Source organism: Lycorma delicatula, chromosome 5, assembly GCF_047948215.1.
Source record: "Lycorma delicatula isolate Av1 chromosome 5, ASM4794821v1, whole genome shotgun sequence".
Classification (NCBI taxonomy): Eukaryota; Metazoa; Arthropoda; class Insecta; order Hemiptera; family Fulgoridae; genus Lycorma; species Lycorma delicatula.
This window is the reverse complement of record NC_134459.1, coordinates 90,591,347-90,618,692: the sequence shown is the minus strand read 5'-3', so window position 1 is coordinate 90,618,692 and position 27,346 is coordinate 90,591,347. Positions and strand designations below refer to the sequence as shown.

At 27.9% G+C, this 27,346-nt stretch overlaps 1 protein-coding gene across 1 annotated transcript in view; it reads right to left on the bottom strand.

The window, feature by feature from the left end:
• Window positions 1–11,361: 11,361 nt before the first annotated feature.
• The window catches only part of LOC142325193 (uncharacterized), a 75,204-nt gene continuing 59,219 nt past the window's right edge, over window positions 11,362–27,346 (bottom strand). Inside the window, exons 6-8 of the mRNA XM_075366630.1 lie at window positions 22,246–22,318; window positions 15,198–15,417; window positions 11,362–11,775 (exon numbers count right to left, since the gene is read on the bottom strand). Of these exons, the coding sequence (XP_075222745.1) occupies window positions 11,484–11,775; window positions 15,198–15,417; window positions 22,246–22,318 (585 nt within the window). The 3' untranslated portion in view covers window positions 11,362–11,483. The remainder of the gene's footprint in view (window positions 11,776–15,197; window positions 15,418–22,245; window positions 22,319–27,346) is intronic.

The window sequence follows — 27,346 nt, the reverse complement described above, 5'->3', positions numbered from 1 at the left end:
TTAATATAATATCCATGTTAACCCTACTTATGAATATTACAAGTTATGCAATTCCTACCTATCATTGTATACTATATAAGGTTTTTCAGTCAGGGAAATCTTCTGTAGATATATTTGTGTGAACAAATTTAAAAAAAAAGAATACATAAAATAAATGTAATTTAATTCATTTGCCAAATTACAAAAAAAATGTTGTTGAGCTACATCAACAGCAATATCCAATAGAAATCTAATTATTAATAAATAATGAAACAGGAAATAAATATTTAAATAAAAAGTATTTAAATGCTAACTTATATATAATTAATTTATTTATTGTAATATTAATAAATAAATAATTCTTAAGTTTATTTCCTAAAAGTAATTAATAATAAAACTAGATTTGTATACTTACATACCTTTGGCAAAACAGTCTACTTCAAACAATAAATTAGAAAGAATAAAAACAAAAATAAAATAAAATACTGATCGGAATTCAAATTAATAATTTAATATTATAAATAATTTTTTAAATGAAAACATATATATATATATATATATATATATAAATCTTTTATCCTCTTCTAGGTATGAAATGAAAGGAATAATTAATAAATTGCATTTCTTTTATACATTATTGATGTTAAACGTGAACATGATTCCATTAATTACATCATTCTAAAAATTATTATAATTTTCTTGATAGATGTATGTTAATACTTGAAGAATATTCTAATTGTATCAACCACATATTGCACATTTTTATGTTATTCAACATAAATTCATTAAGTCAGCACCTAATTTGTTTCCTCCAATTTATTAATATTAAAAAATAAGAAAATTCAACTAAATTAAATTTAAAATATTATAATTTTAAGAGTATTTTCAAAGGATATAAAATTAAAAAAAAAAAAAATAATACTAAAATATTATTTAATTTTTTTTTTTACTTTAATTAAAGAATAGCAACCAAAACAAAAGTTTACAAAGTACAGATACAATGTTTTAAACCAATTTATTAAATAATTTAAAAAAAATAATAATGTAACTTGACAAAACTACAAAAAAAACTAGTTTTTTTTAATCACAAAATAAAAGTTGATAAAGTGATCATAAATCTTTCATATAAACTGAGCTCAAATTTTAAAGGCAATAGGTAAAATGATAGATATGAGAAGCACTGAAAACACATTATTAAAAAAGAGAAATAAAACAATGTAGGGAATACTAAAACTCAAAATTGAAACATTCAAAAGCCTAAGATTATGAAAGATTTGACCATTGTTTCAATTTATTTTTTTATAAAATTTTTGTGAATTACAGTAATGATAAAAATCTGATAAGCATAATTCACAAATGTCACATAGAAAAATGAACACTACTACCATCACTAATAATGTGGTGTTACATACAATTTACTTTAAAAAAAATATAGTCATAGCAGAGGCACTGAATAAATCAATACATAGTAATTATTGTAAAGAAATATAAATGTAACTACTTCATATTTTACATTATTTTACAGACTATTGCACTGATCAGGTTTACATCTCTTAAAAAACAGAGCAGTAAACAGAAGAAAATTTATTAATTATTGAATACAATAAATAGTAACAGATATTCTAATATAGTGAAAAAAAAAAAATAATACGAGAAAGTAGATTATTTGCACACAATTTAAATAAACATCTTCTAGAACAGAAAAATATATTCAATATATTAACAAGGAATAAAAATACATAATCGGGAAAAGATAAAAAAATCTTTAGATTTAGAATGTGATTTAGTTTTAGAATGTGTAAAATAACATATAAAAGCATGTTTAAAATGGTCATCATATTTCTTTACCAATGTCACATTAAGCAGAAGTATGCTTGATGATTCTGTATTTTTTTTTTTTAAATAATAAAATCTTTAATCAAAATTTAATATCCCTTTTTACAGTTTACAATTACACAATCAGTAGAAATCATATGATGCACTTGCCTTAATATGAATAATTTATAGGGAGATTTTACATTATGCCATAGAATTCAGTCTTGCATGATTAATGGTATTAATCACAAATTTAAAGTATTATTTCACAAATTTTACTGGAAATTAAAAAATTAGATAATTTATTATTCAGAATGCAGATGTTTCTGCAACTAAAATAACAAAGTTTTATTCTCATTCAGAAATACATACAGCTAGGTTATGACTGAATGTGTTTTTTACAAATCAATTACGATTAATAAATAAATAAAAAATAATTAAAAATTAACCTTTTTTTTTACTGAATAAAGAATTCTATTCTTTCTTAAGGGCAAGCCATTTGGATAATTGTATATTAAAATGTTATTTCTGATATAATTGTTATTAGGCCATCACAAAATAGTATTGAAAAAATGACCAACTGGATATTCTTTAAATGTTTACAGTTTAGATACATTTTAAATAAACAAAATAAGAAATTATGATTAAAAAAAAATTACAAATTTATTGTCTGTCAAATGACTGTTATCAGTAATACCTGTTACCACAGCTAGAATGTCAATACATAAAAGCAAATAAAAATTACAGCATTAATTTCTAGATAGTATATCATTAAGCCATGCAAGATATACTATGGTCTATGTATAGATGGCAATAAAATATAAATGAACTCGTTAAGATATATCTGTTGGTTATTCTTACCTAACAAAAGAAGATATTTTATCAAAATTACTATCATTAATTTACAATAAAATTAAACAAAAGAAAAGTGGATTCCAACAAAAAAAAAACCTTACTTTTAATGATTAATCATGGATTATAATAAAAATATCTTCTTGAACCATTGTTTAACTTATATTGTCTTCTTATATACATATTTAAATTTATTAATTACAATAACAGAATATTGCAAAATTACAATATGTTTCTTAAAAATAATGTGTTATTTTGCCATAATTTTACAACTTAAAAACAAATTTATATGTGCAATAATATTTAAAACAATGATTTAAACAAAATAAATAATCTATAAACTACTCATAAGAATTTGAATTTGGGGTAATATTAGATAATAAAAGGCAATTAAAAGTAAAAACAAACACCAAAACATCTTTATTTGAAATTAATACTGATAAGGTATAAATATAATAAAGTAATAACTGTTTTGGCATTGATTTTCAGTGTTTGAAAACTTACTACTTTTAGGACATATTTTTTGAATTTAATTTAAAAAATGAAATAAATATAGTATGGACAATTATGGTTTATTTTAACAGTATGATCTGTATGTTGACATATGCCCATTTACATTATTACAACTAACAATATATAAAACTATTTACACGCATCTCTACTCGCAATATTTGGATATTAACAAAATTAAAAACAATATTTTGAACTAGATATAGGGCCACGAGAAAACTATGATTTGTTTTCACACAATTTTAAATCATTTTGTCAAAATATACAGTTTAAAAGTTTCCTAATAGGTAACAGAACAATGCAGTGAAATAAAAATTTTATCTTAGAAAATTGGCTACAGTATTTAGTGTAAGAAACGTACAACAATGACAGTCTACAACTTGGTTAATATGACACAGCCTTAAGAATATAAAATTACTTTCATAAAAGGTTAAAGACAAATTCTTGGATAAAATTGAAATAAATGGAATAAAGGTTTATCTACTTTAAAAATTAAAGGATTAAACTGTAAAAATGGAACACATAAGAGGCAGACTTAAAAAAAAAAACTTAAATGCAACATTAATACTACTCATTGAAAAGGAACTGTAATAAACCAGGGGAAAAATTGAGTAAACATTTTCTTTAAAAAAGCAAAACAAACATATTTTAAACACGACATTAATAGCAAATTATCATAGACTGAGCTTTAAATAAATTTCCAACAGAAGTTTAACAGTACTGCCACGCCAACTGTTGACTTTGCTATAAGTAGAACTACTGCTATATGAATGCACAATTTATTAACTGCATAGGTACAATTTTACTTAGCAGTAGTAGCAGAAAGTAAAAGAGGATCAATCATTATTTTTTATGTATCGATTAAATAATAATGTCAATACTGTTACCATGCTATGTAAATGTAACTTTGCCATAAAATTTAGTTAACATTTACTTAGATTACAAAACACACTGTTTATGCAACTTGTAAAGCCTATATCAGGGATAAAAACATTCTTAAAAATTTTAAACTTAAAAAAAAATAAAACTGACCTAATTTATTTTTAAATATAGTACGAGAAGGCAAAAAGTTGTACAATACTTAAGTTTTAAAACCTACGTGAAAATAAACTTATGTAGGTCCAAATACACGTACGTATACTTATGCACTCTACAACCAAAATCTGTAATCGCTACCTGCACAAAAGTTTCCCTGCCAGATGTACTTATAGAAAAAAAGAAAGAAAAAAAATAACTTCTGCTTATGAATGGAACAGGTAGCAAATTTTTTGTTTCAAACAACAGATGTAAATAATAAAAAAGGCAGGTAAATAATAAGCAAACTGTACTTATTTGTGTAAATCACTATATGAAGACAATCCTTACCAAAATGTTACTCTCATTTATAACTTTTTGTTTTCTTTAAATGTAGTCGTGACTAAAAATAATAATACTTTAAACATAACTAAAAGAAGGAATAAACTGACATACATCTAGTAACACCCCTGCTGACAAGAGGAAGAAATTTTCCATTTAAGAAAATATCTAATGTGAAGTTTTGAAAATTAATTGCTTTGGGGATAACATAATTTAATATCAAAAGTAAAAAGAAACTTGATGTATTAGTTTAAAAAATACTTGGAAAGAATTTAAAAATAAATTCATAATTGTAACTTAACTCATTAAAATAACATTTAACATTGCACAGTGAACTACAAAATCCTGCCACGAAAAATATAACACAAAAAAAAGAAAATTAAAGATAAATTTTAAAGTAAGATGGACAAAAGTGTTAAGTTAAATAGAAAAAAAAGAAAAAAAACATTACTTACACCTCATCACTTAAATAATTAGTTCAAAATAGATAATTTGTATACATAATTTCAACTTATTGTTTACAGGAATTTATTCTTAATGAAAATGATATACACAAACTGGCAATTAATAATAATAAAAAAATTCCACAACTGTCTACAAGTAGTAAATTAATATTAATTAAATACACACCAAAACCTAATTAAATTTTTTTTTTTAAAAGTGCATTTACACATGAGTTTAAGTATATTACACAAAAGTCTAAAATTAAAAGGACTTCCCCAAGATATTATTATTTTAATATGTAAAATATAGCTAATAAATTAATATTTTTATGTGGAAATACCTGAAGAAAAATTGATATAAATTTAATAACTACAAAGAACATAAAAAATTAAAATAAGGGGATAAAATACATTCTGGGAGAAAAAATTAATAGTACTCAATTGTTTTTATAATTGATCAACTGTTAGTAAATATACTGAAAGAAGTTACTTCAAATACACAAGTGAATTAGAAAATGATTTTAACTTTCAATAATCACAGTTGTGTATCATCATGAATAACTTGTCTTAGAATAAATAGTGAAATAGATTTCACATGCATGATCTAGTAATTATTTCATAATTCATTAAAAAATTATAACTACTAACAATAAGGGGAAAAGTGATGACTAGACAATAAAAATAATGAACCTCAGGAAGATGATGTTCTGGAAACAAACAATGCTGAGGATAGAGGCAGTGACAAAATTGAAATAAGCAGCAATGATGGTGCATCGGATGTATTTGCATTAGATTTACATTAAATAAATGGTAATAGTGCATAATACAATTACCTACTTTTTTTAAACTGTTATAGTCCATTGGTGTTAATCATTAGATTGTGCATTAAGGCATTTCTTTCTCTAATATTATTTATAAGCATGAATTGAAAAAAAGATTAATACATAAAAAACATTTTATGGTTAATATTTTATTTTTTAATTTAATGTTCTACATCAAGTAATATATACAAATAATCAATAAATAAAATACTGGATTTCAAATTAATTAAATAAAAGATGTGAATCTTACATGGTGTTTAATATTTTTCTTTTTAACTTAGAAAGTAAGATATTAAAAATTCCATAAGCATAAAAACCCATATTTAACACCTACATCAAAAATAAGAGGACAAAAGATAAATACAAAGTTACAACTTCCATATGTGTTCTGGTACGATGTTTCTGGTAATAAGTTAACAAAGAAATATAAATTCAATATACGGAAATAATTGCTAAGTGTTGAAAAACATTACGTTTAAAAATTTGAAAAATATATGCTTCGATTTAAATTCCTTAATGAAAAACTACTTTTGTTGAAATTATTAATATTCATATTGCACATATAAATTTCATTATAATTTTTAATTTATACGTTATCAGTTAAGTTCCACAGATCTCAAGTTCAGAGTTATCCACATCAATAACCAATTTTAATTAAAAACATTATTTTGGTTCTTTTTCAATATGCTAGAAATTTTTTGTATCCTAAGCTAGAGATTTTTATCTTGCACAAGTTCTTTTGTATTTCCAATCCATAAAATCCACAATGATGTAATGACAAATATTGGTATTTCTGAACATAAACCAAAGGATCAATTTGTAAATAGAAAAAGCTATGATCAATCATGGTGGGGGGGATAAGTGGATGTATTACATTGGCAGTAATGGTTTTGGTTTCTGCATGTACAACCACAATAAATTTTATTTGTTTAGTAAAGATTTCATTGTTGTGCATGCAAAGATAAAAGCAATACATTTTTGGTTTACTATGGCACTTTATATAACCACTGTAAATGTGCTCTTGGATACAATACAATTCTGAGGACAGACCAATGGTATTTGTGGTCTAGTTTGAAAGACAACAATTTTGTGAATCCATGAAGAGAATCCACAAACAAACTATTGAGGTTGCTTGTGAAGGTTGGCAAAATATTGCAATAAAGGAGTATAGCACCAAAAACTACAACACATCTATCTGAATTCATGTAAAGCCAAAATCATAGAGATTATGATTTGTTAAAACAGCAGTCTTAAGTAATCAAGAGTACATCCATGTATTGGCCTCAAGAATAAATGTACGCCGGTTTAAGTTTTGTATCAATTACAGTTCTGTTTAATGCAGTAATATAATGCCAATAATTATTTTTTTAAAGAATGAATTTAAACTAGTTTGACACAAAGGAAAAAATTCATTAGTTACTTGATAAAAGTTATTAAGATATTAAATTCAAGACCACATAAATTTTTCCTTTGACACAAAGCTCCGAGAAGTTGAACACAAATAATTGTGCCCCAATTTTAAAACTCTATATTCCTGCTATTCATTTACAAACTGTTGCAATTATTTAAGAAAATTGTACATATTTAATAACAAACTAATCTCATCAAATAAGATATTTCTAATAATCTGCGAAGCTAAGGCCTTCAAACCCATATAAAACATCAGTACTCTCCATCACATATTTAATCAATTCATGCTGCTTCAATACCCAAAAATCAAAGTACCCTTGATTCCAAAAATCTAGGATAAATTTATATTTTATTAAAATTTATATGGTAAACTAAAAAATAATAGTTAAATAAAATATTAAACAGATGTAATTTTAGAAAAAAAAAAAAATACACAATTAATTTTACAAACCACTTTTGTTAGAAATAATTAGAAAATCTCTTAATACTCAAACTTTTTCCATAAATTTCTCAATTTTTACATTTACTCATAGTACTGAAACGACATATACCTTTAATTTGAAATATTAGAATAATTTTATTTTTTACTTTACAAATTACTATTGAAATTATTTTAACAACCACATCTTTGAACTTAGGAAATAATCATTTTACAAAAGAAGGAAATCACAGTTTATATTATAAATAACTGTACATATTCGTACACAAATAATAAATTAGTTGTATATAAATTAAATTTTTAATTAATAAAATTTAAAAATATTTTTAAGTCATTTTAAACATATTTCATAAGTCAAATTTTAATGTCAAAAACTACATTATACCACATTTACTACCAGAAAATGTGTATAATAAAACTTTAATGATTACTTGGATACCTTATATTTATCACCAAGAACACTGCTTTTGTTCTACATAAACCAATAATTTAAACAATACACAATACTTCTCAAATTAAACATTTTTTATAAGTAAATGTACTATTAGACACTGACACTTTTATAACTTAGGTAGACTTTCCTGAATTGACAGACTTTTCACAGCAACCTACACTTCAGTACAGATTTAAATAGTACTAAGTTATGTTTCACAATACATTCTGATTTTTATCAGATCCGTAATACTTCCAAGCAGCTTAAAAAATTCACCTATAATATGATAGCACCCTATAATAAAATAAACCCTAGCAGTCTGTTCATATATATTTAAGCTGCTACTGAAAGTGGCCAATCTTCATGACAAATATTATGAAGGTCAAAAATATTACTGCAACCTGAAATATTTTGTAACAACAAAACTTTCACAGATTATGAGAATATCTCATGAGTAATTAATATCTTGTGTTAAGAATCTGACTTGTAAATAATTGAATTCAGTAATTATTATCAAACAAAATTTTAATAATTTACTGATACCAGCTATTTTCTTTTATGATTGACAATCTATTTTTTAATAATTTGGCATTTCTAAAAATGCAAGAACATTATAAATAAAGTTCTTTAAACATAGAAAAGAGATCTGCAGTTAGAAAATAGCTGCTAATTAAAATCCTCCTGAAAGCATTTGAAAAAATAATTAGTGAAAAAAATAGCCATTTCTTTCAGCAATCTCATCTTCTTAAATTAACAGACGGCTACAATAATATTTCAGAGCAATTAATAATTATTTGGACAAGAGAAACTGTAAGAGTAAAAATATTCATTTCTCATCAATTGGACTAAAATCACACTGAAATAGGAGAAAGAAATTTTCATAGAGATAAATAATTCACGTAAATTGATTAAAATTATAAAAATGAATGACTTCAATAACTCAATGATGTAACAAAATAAAAAAAAAACCTTTATATACAAGGCACTAGTAGTTCAATAAAAAATACACTGATACTATATTTTAGTTTAAGAATATGTATAAATATTTAATATACTAAAATGATATAATTATTCCAGGAACTACAAAACATAAATAAAACTTTTTACTTTTAAAATTCAGGAGATATAATGCATTTTTGACTTAAAAATTCTCTTTAAAAATAAGTAAACCAGAAACTTATATGAATAACAAAATCACAACTAATACGTTATTAAACAATTTTTTAAATTCACTACTCAGAACTGTACAATAAGCAGTCATATTTTTTTATTTTTTTTTGTATTTTGGTTTTATGTCAGTTAAGTTAAATCCCACATTAAAACGAAAGTAAAAAAAAAAAAAAACAATAAAAATCTAATTAATATTTACAGTAAAATTACTTACACACATTTATCAACTATTAATCTTGCAATAAAAATCTCTATATAAATATTACTGTTACCTTTTTATATGTATGTATAAATGTATATATATATATATATATATGTATAATATTACAATAATAATTATAAATTTTCTCATCTTATAATATATATTGATAATAAAATATGTGATTGCATACATGATTATTATAATATATTTACAAATACAAAAAATAACTTTGGGTGTGTTCAAAAATATCCAAACATCATAAAAGCACACCATTGTGATAGATTAGACTTTTATCGATTAGCCGTGTTCACTGGTAATCTTCATTTTACATTCCATTAATAACAATTACCTTATTTGGTCATTGTGTTGGAGTAATTAGTTTATTAAACTTAAGTGTTACCTGATGTTTGGTTTTTATAATCACTAAATATTAATTTCTTAAAAGGTTCACCATAACTTAATGAGAGGTAAAAAAAAAAATATTTGCTATAAATTAGCAAACATGTTTTATACAATTCTGTTTTTAAATACAATTTCAAAGGAGCAAAAAAACATTGTATTCAGTTTCAATGTTTAAAAAAACACTGAACAGAATCTGTTCTAATTTTACTTGCATATAACATGAATGCAATATATTTCAGAAAAAATAATAAACGCAAAAAATTATGCAGATTAGGAACTAATTTTATAAATGACCTATTGTTTTATTTTATGTTTTATAAATTCCAGAAAACATATAGACAATAATAAATAAATTTACTCTTATTGCAGGTTCACAATCTCCTCTATACAGTAAATCCACAATGAATCAATTAAAATCAGTCTGCAATTGGCTAACAGTAACTCACAACTGTGGCAGCTCTTTTGGTGAATTATCACTACATTGCTTCCTTTATACAAAAGATGAGAACAATGCATTCACAGGGACTCACACTATACTAACAAAAAAATCTTAAAAAAACACCAGGTAACTGTACTTTGTTTCACGTTTCTTAATTAAAAAAAAACATGCATAAATATTTGTGTAACTCAGCAACTTTAAAAAAAAAGAACTTTATGATCATCACCAGTGATGAAAAAAGTCTAATCACACATGTAGAAAAGAGAAACAATAACTTTATATTCTGGTACTGATCACAGAAATCTAATAGGATAAAAAATCTTACTAACACTATTCATCAAACAAACCTTTCAATAAAGTTACTAAATATAAAATAACACAGTTTGTAACAAGTTCCACAGACTAAGTTATTTGCTAGAAAAAGTGCTGCACCATTCAACTGCACAATATTTACAAGGTTCAGATTTTCTCTGAACACACCTCTCGATGACATAATACAAAGGTAAATATGATGGTAGATTAATGGAAAACAGTACATATTCATAAGTATTATAATTCTACAGAATAAAATAAAAAATTACACTTAAAAATAATAAACAAAGAAAAACATCACCCTTTAGGAATTAGTTTTTTTCTTTTAAATAATAACCTTTCAATTTCTACTATAACATGTAAAAACAATGATAATATAATTAATATTAAAATAAATAAAATAATATAATCTAAACTAACAATATAATAATTAAATAATGAGATTTAAATAGCCACAATGTTCATTATTTGTGTATGTGTATATACACACACACACTCACACTCTCTCTCTCACACACACACACACACACACACACACACACAGACATATATATATATATATATATATATATAACAGTGTATATTTATTTAATAATTAATAGATATTATTTATTAGTTGTCATTTATTATTTCATCTATAAATAAAAAAATACTCTTACTTATTATTTTTTACTTATGAACCTATACACACACACACACACACACGCACACATATATATATATATATATATATATATATTTGTATGTATGTATGTATACATATAGTGTATAGCAAAACTCTCGAATAAAACAGTGTTACTGTTGCTATGGTGATCACATTACGGTTTTTGTTTTCTTAAGAGTTGTGCTAGCATACATAGTACGTACATGGTCCAATGACTGACCACTGCTAAATTAAATTCATTTACTACCATTCAGGCTTGGTCCATCGCGCTCACGCTTTACTATTGTGATGTCTGGATTGTTGCTTAAAACATGTCGAGCGGAAGCAAGTCGGTCTGCATTCTCAACTTCTTCTTCATCTTCACCATCCGATGAACCGGGTTCACCTTGTCGCAATGTCGACAGGTAATTGGCCAATGTTGTCACTGTAACATTTAACATTTCTGCAGCGCGGAAGAGTGTCAATTCCTTTCGCTGCAGTTTTGATAATACTTCAGCTGGCCCTTGCTCTAACCAAAAGTCTCGGACTCTAAAAATTCATACATAGTAAATATATAAATAAGAGAACACAACATAGAAAAAAAGCATTACAGAAAATGATAAAGAGCTTAATGAAATCATCTCATTCACTGCCTACATCTGCGCAATGATGGTGAGGGATAAGTATGGCATTACATTAGTCAGCCCAACTGCACTTGGCTCCCACTTAACTATAAACAGGTGATGAGTGAACTTTAATCACTTGTGGGCATCTTTATTGGACAGTATTACAAAAACACACGCAAACTCAGTGCCATAATATGAATTCCAGAAGTCATTAGGCAATTATCGTAAGAAATAAGTTTTACAGTTCCTTCAATGATTCATAGCCTCTTCCTTCCCACTTTATTCTATTTCTCTTGATAAGGAACCATGAGAACTGGATCAGTATCAATCAGGTTCTATCACCATAGCTGAGTAATTATGATTAGCTATTGTTGGAAAGAACTTGAAGGCTATTTTTAACATGGGAGTTGTAAAATAATGTAACCTAATCCCCAGGAACTTTTATCAATTTTTACTCCAGTTGCTGTCATTGAAAAATAAAACTGACGTCACTCCACATAAACCAGAAAGTGTAAAATTTTTTAAAAAATTTTCTACCAAAAATAATTCTGATAAACACAATTTTTGTTTCTAACATAAGATACATGAAACCAATATGGTTTTTATCACTCAAAATTTTTCTATCACTAAATTTTTGAAAAATTCCAAAATTAAAATTTTTATGTTATATGATGCATGATTACACACATACATTTTTAATTTTATATGATTATGTTTATGTGCTCAGTATATGTTTTTAACTTTATTATCAGGTGTTAACTATGAAACAATAATTTAGGCCATAACATTAATACCACATCATACTTCTCTATTAGAGCGTACATGAATAAGATTCATCTTGTCTGTACAATTCAAAACAATATAAAACTTGTTGACTTTGTTAGCCTGCTGCTTTTAATATTATAATCTCTTCAGTCAGTATGTTCTAAGTGAATGAAGAGTGAAGTCTTATAATGTCTCATAAGTGTGTAAATGATTCAGACAGTTTTTTATGTATCTAGTAAGTTCATTACAAAAATCACATAATATAAACATTACACCTTTAATTAAAAAAAAAAATTATAAATTATACTTTGACTATAAAATCAGTGATCAGGATAAAACATGGGGTCCTCATATAATATATAGTAACTGTGTGATCACTTATGGGAATCGCCAAAGGCAGATGAATAACCTTGCCATTTGATATCTCTATAGTTTGGCATGAAAACCAATTGTTATTTCTATTATACTAATGTATTTGGAATTTCTAAGAAGTCTAAACACTCTATACTATATCCTTCATTGCCATGTGCATTGCGGCCTGTACCTCACAGTAAACCCATTTCAGTTCCCAAGGTTCTGAAAACAGAGATGAAGAAGCAAACATTATGGAAGAAGACAATCATGATTCATCAAACTTTGAATTACAATACAATGAGCCACATTTTATGTCAAAAGATGAGCTAAATGACTTGGTAAGAAATTTAAACTTGTCAAAAAGTCAAGCTGAATGTTTAGGCTCAAGATTGCAAAGTTAAAAGTTGTTTAAAAAAAGGAGAAAACTCTCAGGATATTGAAGCCGACAAAGATCTTTCTCAATACTAAGCTGAAGAAAAAACTTAGTTTACTGTACAAATACTGATGAGCTTATGTTACAATTACGGCAAGTTCAAATTCATAATAAATATCCTTCTGTACCAATTTATGGGATTAATAAGAAAGAAATTATGATGCTATGAAGACTGAGGAAGTAGATTAAGTAAATTTCTAAGTATTAGAAAGTAAATTAGAAAATGGGTAGTTGAAATGTGTACATTTACAAGTAACAGCACTTTGGTCAGGCATCCAATTAGGGTTTACAAAATACTGTTGTTTTATTATTTGGGAATGGGACAGCTGAGCTAAGGATCAGCATTATGTAGTAAAACAATGGAAGGAATGTGAAAACTTAACTCCTGATGAAAAAACTCCTAGAATCACCAGGAGCCTCTAGTTAAACTAGAATAAACTGATTTTTACTCTTTTACTTTTTCTACTCTGATTTTTACTCTTTCTACAAACTGGGATTACTGAAATAAAATAATTTTGTAAAAGCTATGAAGGACAATCAAGGATTCTTGTGCATAAGACAGAAATTTGCAAAAGTGAAGCAAAAATTTAAGAACTGATTTATACTGTCCCATAAATAAGGAAACTGGTCAAAGATGGAATGTCTAACTCTGTGATGACCGATGTAAATCTAATGTTTGGGACAGTGTTTAAAGATGTGCAAAAATTTTCTGGGTGTCCATAAAACACAAAATTAGCAGGATATTACAGATAAACAGATAAATCATTCAGAGCTTTAATATGTTAATAAAAGTCTATTTCCAGCGTTCCCATCTGGATTTCTTCCCGCCAACCTTAGATCAGAAAGTGATGAACATGGTGAATGTTTCCACCGAGATATTCTAGTGTTGAAAAACAGATACACAGGAAAATAAAGTTTTAATATGCTAGTTGATTACTTTAATTTGACATGTATTTGAGACAACCTAAGAAAAGAGAGCATCTGCTAATACAAGAGCATCTGTTATTTTAATACAAGTAGAGTATATCTCAAAACATTAGTTACATTAACTTTTATAGACCTTTAATGTGCCATTTCTATTAAATTGAGGATGATAGAAAGATTCTATTTACAGATCTGTAAATACGGAAAATAAACAATGCAGAAAAAGTATTATATTTAGACAAACATTAAAAAAATTATTCTGTATTATCACAGTAATTTTTATTTTAATTTATTGATTATTTTTCCACATAAATTTCATCAAAAGAAAGAATTTAAATACTTTGTCAGTTAGAAGCTGTGGTAAAATATGAATAAGTTGAACTTTATAGTGAAGAGGAACATTTTTAGATTAATAATTTTTTTCCTACTTCTTTCATTTATCATTTAAGGTTGCAGTCTTTATGATTCAAAACAAGACAATAACTCTTATGAAGTACATACTATTTCAATGGTAAAATAAACTATATTTGTTGTTTTTTGTTTATTGTGTTTGGAATAGAATATAACTGCTACTCATGAGTATTTAAAACAGGGAAAATCTCCATGTTTTTCTCTGAACAATCTGATATTTAAATCAAAATAAATGGTGCAAACTTTGTCATGTTGTATAATAATAAAGCATACTTGACAGAACATGAATCTACACCCTCTGTGGTAGAAAATTACATTCATTGTAATGGGTACCAAAGCACCAATTATAGTAAATGGGTTATGCAACAGCAAGCTAAGAAAAAACTTAGTATGGAAGTTACTACATAAAATTGAAATAATATAATTAATTGCAATAACATTCACAGATGTATACACACCTATACGGATGTTTTAAACATCCATATGCGTCTCTGTAACGTCCATAAAGTGTACCATAAGACACTCCCATTAATTCAGCTGCAACTTTCATTTCTAATTCTTTGTTCTTAATAGCTTCCATAACACGTTTTGTAAATGGCTCCTCCCAAAATTGTGGTCGTCGGCCACCTTGTGCCATATAATCGTTCATCTTAACCACATCAGAGTATTGACTTAGATCTGTAAAATAAAGATAAAAAATTAACAACATAATATTACTATAGTGCATTATCAATCAAAATAAGCATAAAATCAGAACTTGCTAATCAACACTTTTAATTAGAATACTAGCCCATTCGTTTGTATATATTGAACTTCAAAAAAGTCAGATTTCCCTAATCTTTACACAGTAATCAAATTTTGACTAAATAGAGAAAGTACGAAAATGAACAGGTTGATAAAGATCAACCTGATTAGATTAGGGTAAAGATTTCCCTAATCTTTACACAGTAATCAAATTTTGACTAAATAGAGAAAGTACGAAAATGAACAGGTTGTAATAAAAATAAATGTTACTGGTTTTCTTTTTGACCGTGATAACCCAGAGTTCAATATTTCCAGGTTAAATGACTTGGATGTGATTGACACTGGGAATGAGACTATATATATTATTGCTTTGTGCCTGCAGGAGATTGGGCTTCAACTTTCACTGGAGAAGACCAAAGTGGTAGTAGTCTTGGGTAGGCATAGCTAATCCTGATTTCATTTGCAGTCGGTGCCATGGTAGTCAATCCTACCCCTGCAGTGAAATACCTCAGGAAGTGAATAGACAAAGACGTGAAGTTCCAAAGGCAAGTAGAAGTGTTGATCGAAGCCAAAAAATAGACTACCACAATCAGTAGGATGATGGCAGCCGGCCCTTGGCATTTCTAACTGGGTGCACAGGGCTGTCTCCCTTCAGGTACGCTGCAGGTACAAGACCATCTCAGATGAAGCTGCCGGTATATTAGGCTTTTGCCTCTCCTGGATTTCCTCTTTCAGAAAAGGGATGAGATGTACAGAGGATAGGGCAAGACAGATGCAGAGGTATCACTTGTCCGCAAGTGGCAGGAGAGATGAGATCAGTCGGCGAAACAGATGGACTTACAGAGATGGCTGTGCCAAAAACACACACAAGGAAATAAGGTATCAGTTGATCCAATTCCTTATTGGTCATGGATGTTTTTAAGGTACTGCAAAGAGCAGAACACCACAGAATATACAGTGTTCATGTGCGATCAGTTCCTGCAGCATAGGGAAGCATGCAGGAGATAATTTGGCGTGCTTACACCAGAGAACATTACTGGGACTATGCTACAGACTGCACAACATTCGTGATACAGACTGAACCAGCATCATGGCACATGCTGACCACGATGCTAGTTAAGATCATCGGAATCAAGTAATGTCCAGGGATGAATAACTACCTTGAGTCAGGTACCCAGCCCCAAGAGGTTGAATGACTTACAAAAAAATAAATGTACACAAGTAAAATATATATAAGGTAGATAAAGTGAAAGATTTAAATTGGTCTATAATAAAATGAGACTGTTTCTGTATGATATTAAAATCAATTTCTTCTGATTAGACATCAGTTTTATTTTTTTTTATGACGTCGACTATACAATTATTCTAATTTTTATTAATTACAGAGATAGTTGTCGTTATCAATAATCTATTATTTGTACTAAGCAATATATTTTTATTTACTGTAGAATTTTATTATACAGCAGTTATGTATGGACTTTTTTAATGATGGATTTGTGATAATTTCCAAAACTGTGGAAAAATTTAACAATTGCTTTTTACTAAAATGTATTTAATGATGTTTCACTCTTAATTTATAAAATTTACCATAATTAAATGCACTGTCAATTATAATAACCATAAGGAATCAATCTTTTATTGATATATGAAAAGAGTTATTTATTATTAATAACTGCTACAGTTACAGAAATTCTAATTACAAAATTGGTACCAGTTTTACAAATGTATAAATGAAAAAATGTATGTATAAGCACTAGCAGACTATAGCAGACACCACTCAAGGTACCTGAACATAAGACTAGGTACAATAAATTTAACAGTAACTTAGAATAATTTCAGAGTTCACATACATTAAAAAATATTACTAATACCATAATGTAATATAAATCATCAATTTTTTTTTGTTATTAAACTTGTTTGGCAATTTATTGAATATTATCTTTACAAAACTTTTATTTCTAATAATGCTTTTGCTATTCTCACATCACTTTTTCAATTTAACTGTATGTAACTCCCCCTAAATAAAAAAATGTTATATAAGTATTACTATTTTTATTAGGTTAATTTTGAATATTTTATAAATTGCATTGATATTAAATAAATAATGTATATAGAACCAGTAACTGGTTTTTTTTGATAATCTTACTTTAAACTCCATTAAAATATGTAGTAAATTACTTTGTTCTACTTATGTAATTCTATCTATGATGACCTTCTATATAAACACGTAAATACTTGAAATGAAATGAAATGAAATTATTTTTAATTACAGGATTTTAATTTACTGTTAAAGGATATTAATTTTTGTAAAATTACATCATATTCATTGTTATTTTATATGCTGTAGACCTATTAAGTATTAGTGATGTAACAATAATTTTTTTTGCAATTTTCAACACCTACTCTATAAACAATATACACAAAATATAAAAAAAAAATCATGAACTTTTGTAACTCAAAACAGTAGTCAAAATTAAAAATGACATAACATAATAATGAAACAAATCATTCAGTTAATAAATTTATAAATTTGAATAAAAAATATTAAAAGAAGCATATAAACCAAATAAAAGCAGGCTATAAAGTATAAAGATATTTCATTAATAGGAAAAACAAATCTAAGAATAAATAAAATAAAATTGGATAACTGTAATAATGTACACGTTGAGTGAAATTTAATTTAATTTTTAAAAAGTATAATTTTCAAAATAAAAACAAAAAATAATTTTGAAATGGTCAACAATAATAAACAATAATAGCAGATAAGACCAATTGCACAAAATATACAACCAACTTAAATATAATCTTAAGGTGAATGATGAGTTGCCAAATAGTTTATGTTAGGGCAGTTTGGCTATAATTAACATTCTCAGCTCTGGACCTGAGGTCAAAACATTGATTAATCCCATATACAATATTGATTTCATTTTTTTAAATGAAACATTATTAGTACTACATTTAACAATATTTAGAATATATAATTAAAAACCTTATGTGACTAGCCAATACAGTAACATCTTAATCTTTCTCTTTAAATTACTCTTGGATTTATTTAACAATACATACATAAAAAATATTATTTTTTCTTCATGATCGGAAGAAATAAAATTATAATACATATAAAACAAAATTTAAAAAACACGGCTTGTTTTATTGAATTGAATTAAATAGCAATAAGACCAGTGATGTTTTCATCTTGTTCTATGCGCATTTTAATTTAATATCTCTAATGATGAAATAAGTGTACCTTTTGGGAGACTGAAGGTAATGAAAGAAAAAAATAAGATAGCAAATATTTATTTTTTACAGATAAAATTTAAAACAGCAGGGTGTAATTCGAGTGTAATTTTAAAAACACACAGTGTGTATAAACATATTAATGTCCACATTACTATACTATGTAAAAACTGTGTACAGAACACATTATTTCTCATAGAAAGGTGTATTAACTTGTTGCTTTAATTTTCTATCCCAGGCTTTCTTATGAAAGTGACTATATATTATATTTTATTTTTAACTCTGATAACATGTAACTGTATTAAATAAAATTATTTTTTAAACAGGAATTTTTGTTTTATAATGTAAACATTTTTCTAATAAATTTTTCTTTTTTTTCAAATATGTATATGATGATAAATCTTGTTACCTCCTGACTTTGTTGTCCACCATGTTTATTATTTGTAAGCATTGGTATGATTGATTATACGCATGTATTGGGTATTATTGTAAACAAAATTTTTGGCAATGAAGTCTTTACTTTTATTATTAATTATAATTATTTGTTCATTAAAATTTTATTATTTTTTAATGAAAAGTTCTAATCAACTAGTGATACAGTAAAATTTCTTCCTTTTTTAAACATGTAACGTCTTACTTTGTGTAAGACGTTACATGTTACATATTACATGTACACATAATAACATGTTACATGTTTTTAATTTACAATTTAAAATTTTGAATATAAAAAAATTTAGTTTTATTTCTGTTTTAATTGGATAAGCATATTTTAACAATTTTAATTTTAACGTGCAATTTGCAACGTAAAATTTTAATTTTAATGTGTAATTTGCAATGAAAGATTTGAAAAATGATAGAGCAACTGATGATGTGATGTACTTGCAAAAATGCTCTTGCTTGGATTGTGGAATGAGGTTGGTGTCATCCTATTTTATTTTATTAATTCTGTACTTGGGTTGATCGGATTAATATAATACATATAAATTTATTATAATAAATTAAACACAGTTATACAGGTTTTATAACTGGTTTTACTTATGTTTTTTCTTTTTTTGAAAATCAATAATTTGTTAAATTGTTTTGATATCAGTTTTTCTTTACTTGTGTTTTACTGTTTGAAAACGGAAATTCATACTTAAACTTTCATCTTATGTGCAGACTGCCAGACTGAAATCGAAGCATGCCATCTGTATGAAAAATGTTTTCCTGTTAAGTGGTAAGGTTTTATAGTTCTTTACGAAAGGTTAAGAGAAACCAGAAATTTTTCTCTTAGAACTCGTGATAAAAAATACTAGGTTTGAAGAATAAGAATCTGAACATAATGAGGAAAATCCGGAGGACAATACAAGAATAGTTCAATCACATAAACAAGTTAATTAAACAACTTAGAATTTTGAAAAGCCAATAGCACCTTCTCAATGCGCTGAGAAGTGCATCTGTATCATGTACATTGTGCAAGTGATTATTGAATGCTAAGATCAGCACTTTGTGAGGTCATTTTACAAAAACTGACATCTAATCCACAATTTCTCTGTGAACCAAAGTTCACTGAAATGAATCGCCAATTTTCAAAATTACTATTGTTAGGCACATGAAAATCTTCATGCCAATATGTAGTAAAGGTGTCAGCATTAATTTTAGAGAAACATTTAGGCTTGTATCACTGATAATTCTGACTGGGCCATATTTCCTGCCAGCACAATTGAACAGTGGGAATTTATTGCTAAAACCTAGAAAACTTACTTCTTGCTGAATTATTTGGATGAACTTCCTCTGTAGGAAGGATATATAGTTCATCCATAATAGTGCCCCACTGCTCTTCAGTATTCCTTGATATTTAAATAATTACTTTCATGAAAGGTGGATTAGCTGTGGAGAACCAAAGCTTGGCTCATAAGATCAGATGATTAAACTCAAAACAGAGATTTCTTCTGGGGGATATATTTTAGGGGACACCTAAAATATATGGTTCGGTTTACAATACATTAATACACAGCATTGAAAAATCTTCAGCAAAAAATGAATGGTTTTCAATATATCAGAGATATCACGGCGGATTTTGGAAAGATTGGGAAAATGACTTAATTGTAGGCTGCTGCAATGTATGGTCACAAATAGCACCACTTTACTCATTTGCTCAAAGGAATTTAAAAGTAAAACTGGTTTGCAATAATTTATTTTATGTTGTTTAAATTCTGTTATTTATTTTAATTGTGTAGAATTTATTAAATGCTACTGTTTCTCCATAATGGTAAATAATCTTCACTCAGTTACTGTAAAGAGTGGATTATGTAAAATAGTGAATAACTGTCTTAGTAACCACTACTACTTAAATAAATAAATAAAACCTTTTTAAATAAATAAAAAGGTTACCATTTCTGAAATGTAATATTTCACACGTAAATGTATTTACAATAAATTTAATTAGCATCGATGGTATGAAAAAAAATTCAAGCTTATTCAAATAAAATAATTTGATAGAAGTAGTAGTAGTAGAGATGAAATCTGACAAAAAATTAAGTCAAGTTTTCTGCAGTACCTCTGTTATTTGTTGAAAATTTTCAAAGATGTTATTTTGTTTATAATGAGTCTTAAAATTTCAGGTAATAAAATGCACTTTGATAAAACAAACAAACAAACAAACAACTGAAGTATAAAGGATTTAAAAACTGACATGGCTACCATAATTAAATTTATGAAAATTTTTGTGCTGTTATTTTCTTATTTATTATATAACGTTGATGTAAACATAAGTACAGATATTATAATGATTCCTCAATCCAATCTTGAGGAATCGATTAACTTTATAATTTTATTTTAAATAATACAAAACGGACAGAAGGAACACAAAGATGAATTCACACTTTCTTTTAATACATATTTTGTTAATTTTGGTAGGTAGAATCCAAAAATGCATGGCTAGATCATTTTTTTGTCACACATGAGTTCTGAAATTTTAGAAAAAATTACTTAAAATTATATTATAAAACAATTACAAAAATATATTTCAGAAAATAATGCAAAATGTTTAATAAAGTAAAAAATATATACCTCCACATCAATTTCTTTCTTGCAAGTTATAATAATATGTTATTTTCAGTCCAATTTTACAAATAATACATATTTTTAAAATAATCAAATTGTATAAAAAATGAGATTGGAAAAAAAAATCACACAAATATGTCAATATAAACTGTTAATTTCTAGCTTTGATTGCAAGGTTAAATACATTAAAATAAGGAGGAAATCTGGAGGTCTTTTAAATGAATATAACAAAATCTAAGAAGTAAAATAACAAAAAATTAACACAGAATTACAGCCAGAAATGAAAAATTCACAAATTAAAATGAATCAAAAAAACTATCAGGTAGCTTCTCAATTCCATTGAGGTAGAAATTTTTTAACAAATACTAAAAGAATCAATGAACACCAGACAATGAAAAAATTTTAATAATAAATGTTAACAATGTTGCAGTAAACCTTCTTGATGGCTGAACACATTTTAACGATAGTATTGTTTCTTACCAGGTAGATGAGTAGGTTGTTCTTGAAATGTACTTCTTTCTTCATCTACTGCTGGTGGAATATTGAAACCACTCTGGAAAAAAAAAATTACAAATTAATAATAAATAGATACCAGGTTTTATCACAGTCGTACAGTTAGGTACATCTGAACAACCTGAAGAATTCCCATACATCTTTATGAGGTGTTTATCAAATGAGCTAAAAATGCACTAAGCACATACACTCATTGTTTTTATATAAATATCACCTGCAGTGAAAAGTCTGGCTGAATAGTTTTTCAGCCCTATTATTTCAGATGTCACATTATTCAAAGATAAGAATGTTCCTTTAAAAACCCTGTTTCTATTCTCAGATACTCTTTACTAACAATTTTTGTAGAAGCATGTAATTTAATTGATCAATGAAATATCATGATCAGTAATGTGTTGTTTGCATCATGTATATAAAAATGGCCAAATCTCCAAAGGGGTTGGGAGCCAAATGGTTGCCTACTGCTTGGAGCTTTTTTCTGAGTAGGTTTGTCTCACACTGCGGTTCCTCCACACATCCTTTCTTATTACCATCTTTTTCCTATCCTTAGTTACTTCTACTGTTTTCAATTATAAGTAAGGTTCTAAGCCTTCTAAATCAATTCTGGGGATCCTGGAACCAATAAACCTAGTGTATTCTTAGTTTGATCTGCAGGAAAGAGTTACCTGTGGATTAATCTATTTCCTGTTATAAAATAATCTCAGGTGTCTAATAAGTAGTCATAAAAGGCCTCCTAATCCCTTCTTATAGATTCTTGAAGATGAAAGTCCACTTACTTGTGCTATGAAGAAGCAGGTAAAATTTAAACAGTTCAGTTAGTATACATCAAGTGAATTGTACTGAATGCACCCTTGAATCTTAATCTTATGTGACAAGATTGTTTAATGTGATTTTTTTTTTCATTAAAAGAAAAGAAAAATCTTTGAAGAAACAAAAACATATTTTGTTGTTAAAGAAAAAAAATTTTGAGTTTTTTTCCTTAATTGGGCAATTTTCGGTTAAGGTACCAGCTCCAACTCTAACTCTATCCATCAGCTTTACAGTTCCAAAAATACACAATTACAAAGTCAAATGAAAATTACACTCATCATTTAATTTGTTGGCCATACTTTAACTATAACATATCCTTTTATTTTGAAGACACTACTAGTTATTGCACTGTACTGGAACCATGAAGAGGATTTATTTTCTCAACCTACTTTGTAAATAGAAGGTCTGTTCAAGAAATACAGAGACTGTTTGAATTGCTCAGGTCCAGTTGGTTCCAGTCAAATTCGCTTGGTGTCACCATGTTCATACAGATCAGCTAATTACAACACAGTTTTTTTATTGCAAATATCATTATTGGGTTGCTTAGCTATGCGGTTGTTTGTGAAATGTGTTTTTTCGTTAGGTGGATTTTAGAGTGAGTGACTTGAATGAGCAAAGAGTTGCTGTGAAATTTTCTGTTAACTTGGAAAATCTGCGAGTGAAACTTTTGATATGCTCAAGACTGCTTACAGTGACGTTGCTATGAAGCGTGTGACATGTTTTAAGTGGCATGGACGTTTTAAAGATGGTCGTCAGTCGATTGAAGACAATAAGCATCCTGGACATCCTTCCACGTCAACTGACGACTCACACGTAAACAAAATCAACACCCTGGTTTGGGCAAATCGACGTCTGACCATCAGAGAGCTTGCTGAAGAGTGTGGGATATCAGTTGGATCATGTTACAAGAATTTGACCGAAAAATTGAAGATTCACTACTGGTTTTTTCATCACGACAATGCTCCAGCCCATTCAGCCCTCAGAACTCATGAGTTTTTTGCCAAACACTTGATCACTGTTCTTCCCCACCCACCCTACTCACCTGACCTCGCTCCTTGTGACTTCTCTTTCCCCAAACTCAAAAGACCTTTGAAAGGAAGAAGATTTGAGACGATTCATGAAACTGAGGCAAATGCGATGAAGGAATGAAGAACATCACAAAAGAAGTGTTCTAGGAGTGTTTCCAGAAGTGGAAACACCGTTGGTATAAGTGTGCGAGTCAGGGAGGAAAGTACTTTGAAGGGGACCCAGACAAGTAACTTCTAAATAAAGTACATTTTGTTTTATGACGTTAATCTACGTATTTTTTGAACAAACCTTGTACGTAAATTTTATGTACTTGTGTCAATGACTTCAGTTTATAAACTGAAATTATGGATATAATACAAGGAATCTAACTTTGGGTGTAATCATAAGCTTTCACATATTCACATATAAGCAACAATGTTCTACTATAATTGAGCTGTATCTACACAATGGTTTTAAATTATTCATACTTAAGTGATAAAGGTGTACAGAAAAGTCAGTGTACATTTGATAAAATATTACTACTGTTGATGTAAATGTGCATTTTATGTAACTGTAAATACTGGTAATCATAATTGTCAATTTTCTAAAAATTCTAAAACTACAAGTTGAAGTTAGATTAACTTCTGTGATTGAAAACCATTAGTTCATAAAGTGGTTGACATTAATGCTGTTTAATAATTATATACTTAAGGATATTAATTCTTTATGTTTAAAGGATAGCAAACAATCACATTTCAAAAGGACAAAACTACAGTACTGCCTAGTATACATTAACACACTCTTTATGCCCCACCCCCCCACAACAGCAAGGCATATTACCAATAAACACCCCATATCTATTCCATGGCAATTAAGTAGACCTCATACTAGATTGTAAACTTCTGACTGTGATGCTGCAATCAAAACCTTACTCTCTTTGAATGCAAATACCTTCTTGTACCAAATCAGATCATATCCATTATCAGATTCTGGTTAGACTGTACGCTATCCTATTATCCAAATTTCACTATGAACTTCTTAAGATTGAGTGGAGCTCATCCACTCATATTCCTGCTGTAAGAAAGGGCCCATTTATGTGATTATTATTCATAAGAATGAGTGAACATAACCCTTGCCATTTAGCAGTGTAATGCCAAAAGAAATAAACAACAATCAAACAGAGGATCTGGTTTAAGAACCACTGTGGGTGTTGGGACACATTCAATCTTGCTACACACCACAGAGTTGAACAGCACAGATTTCCTGTTCGATTAGTGCATAAAACAACTTTATCCAGAGAAACTAACCATTCTACTGAATGGGAGCTAATTCAGGCAACAAAGCAAAGATTCCATCTTTAACAGTTCAGGATGAGACATGTGACTATAACAGCCACAAACAAAGCCTACGGTGGGAGTTTAACTGCGACTTATTTCTACTTTTACTTTAAAGCCAATAAGAGCCATCAGTAACCCCATGAGTTCAAATTCAGAGGCTTCCCAAATTTACGTCTCTTCAGATCAGAACACTGCTTAGACCAACCAAGTAGCGCAGTACAATGAAAATACTTGTTTTGGTAGTAATAAAAATTGTTCCTCAAAAAAAAGTAAGCTGGGAAGAATAAAAACTACACATTAGACAAATTCTTCATTATCCGATACATCTTAAATAAATTAAGTAAGTAAAATTATAAATCATCAGTTAATCAACCGTCCTAAAACTTCTTACTTATATTTTAAACTTATATATGAGGGTTGTCAGAAAAGTTTTGAGCCTCAACATGAAAATGGCAGCACTGGTCAACAAAGGTTAGGGAATGTATTCATACATGTGTTGAAAGGTACTTACTAAAATTTCAGCCATTTTGGACGCTCAGTTGTTTGAGTAAGTCATTGTGAGTGTTTTTGTGAAAATGGAAAAAATCAAATATCTTGCCGTGATTAAATACTTTCATTTGAAAGGCAATATGCCTATGCAAATTAACACCGAGTTTGACACTGTTTACAGGAGCTCTGTTCCATCATTTGCCACCGTGAAAAAAAGGGCAGCTGAATTTAAATATGGCTGTACCAGCTTGGTTGATGATGAGCAAACAGGAGGGCCAAAAACTACAACCACCCCCAATATCATCGAAAAAGTTCACCAAATGGTACTGGATGTCCAACGAATTAAAGTTAGAGAGACAGCAGAGGCTATGGGCATATCAAAAGAATGAGTTTGTATATATTAACTGAAGAATTAGATATGCATAAGCTATCCATAAGTTAGGTGCCATGTTTGCTCACTTCGGACCAAAAACACATTTGAGTGAACATTTCCAAGGTCCTGTTGGAGCAGTTTAAGCCAAACAAGTCAGATTTTTTGCGTCGATTCGTAACTATAGATGAAATGTGCATCCACCACTACATTTCTGAGATGAAACAACAGTCAAAACAGTGGACTGCAAAGGGTGAACCTGCTTTGAAAAAGGCGAAGACAGTTTCATCGGCTGGGAAGGTGATGGTAACTGACTGTTGGGATAGTGACAGAATTTTGTTTATAGATTATCTTCAAAAGGAAAAAGAATAGCAGGATAGTATTACACACCATTAATTGACAAACTGAAGGCAGAAATTGTAAAAAAAACGACCACATTTGAAGAAGAAGAAAGTGCTTTTCCATCAGGGCAATGCGGCTACTCCCACTTTGACGGTCGGCATGGCTAAAATTCACAAATTGCACTTTGATTTGGTTTACCACTCACCATATTCCACCAGATCTAGCTCCAAGCGACTTTTTATTTTTTTCTAATGTTAAAGTTTTGCTTGGAGGAAAGAGATTTTCATCGGGAAAGGACGTTATCGTGTATGTAAACACCTATTTTGTGGAAAAAGACACCTACTACTATTTAGAAGGGTTAAAGAGGTTAGAGCATCACTGAAAAAGTGTATCGACTTGAAAGAAGACTTTGTTGAAAAATAAAACTATATTTGATAGAAAAAATATGTCTTTCTATGTTAGGCTCAAAACATTTTAGACAACCCTCATATTTTGGTTAGTTTAATTTAAAGTGTTATCTGTTTTCATAAAAATTTTTTCCACCTTAGAAAAGATAACAAATGGTATTCAAAAGCATAACAAACTAAATAACAGTTTATTTTTTTAATTCATTTATTATAACCATCTCAGACATATACTCTTGAGATGAATTTTAATAAAGATGAGATAGATAAAATGATAGGGAAAAAATTTCCAGGAATCTAATCCACTGGAT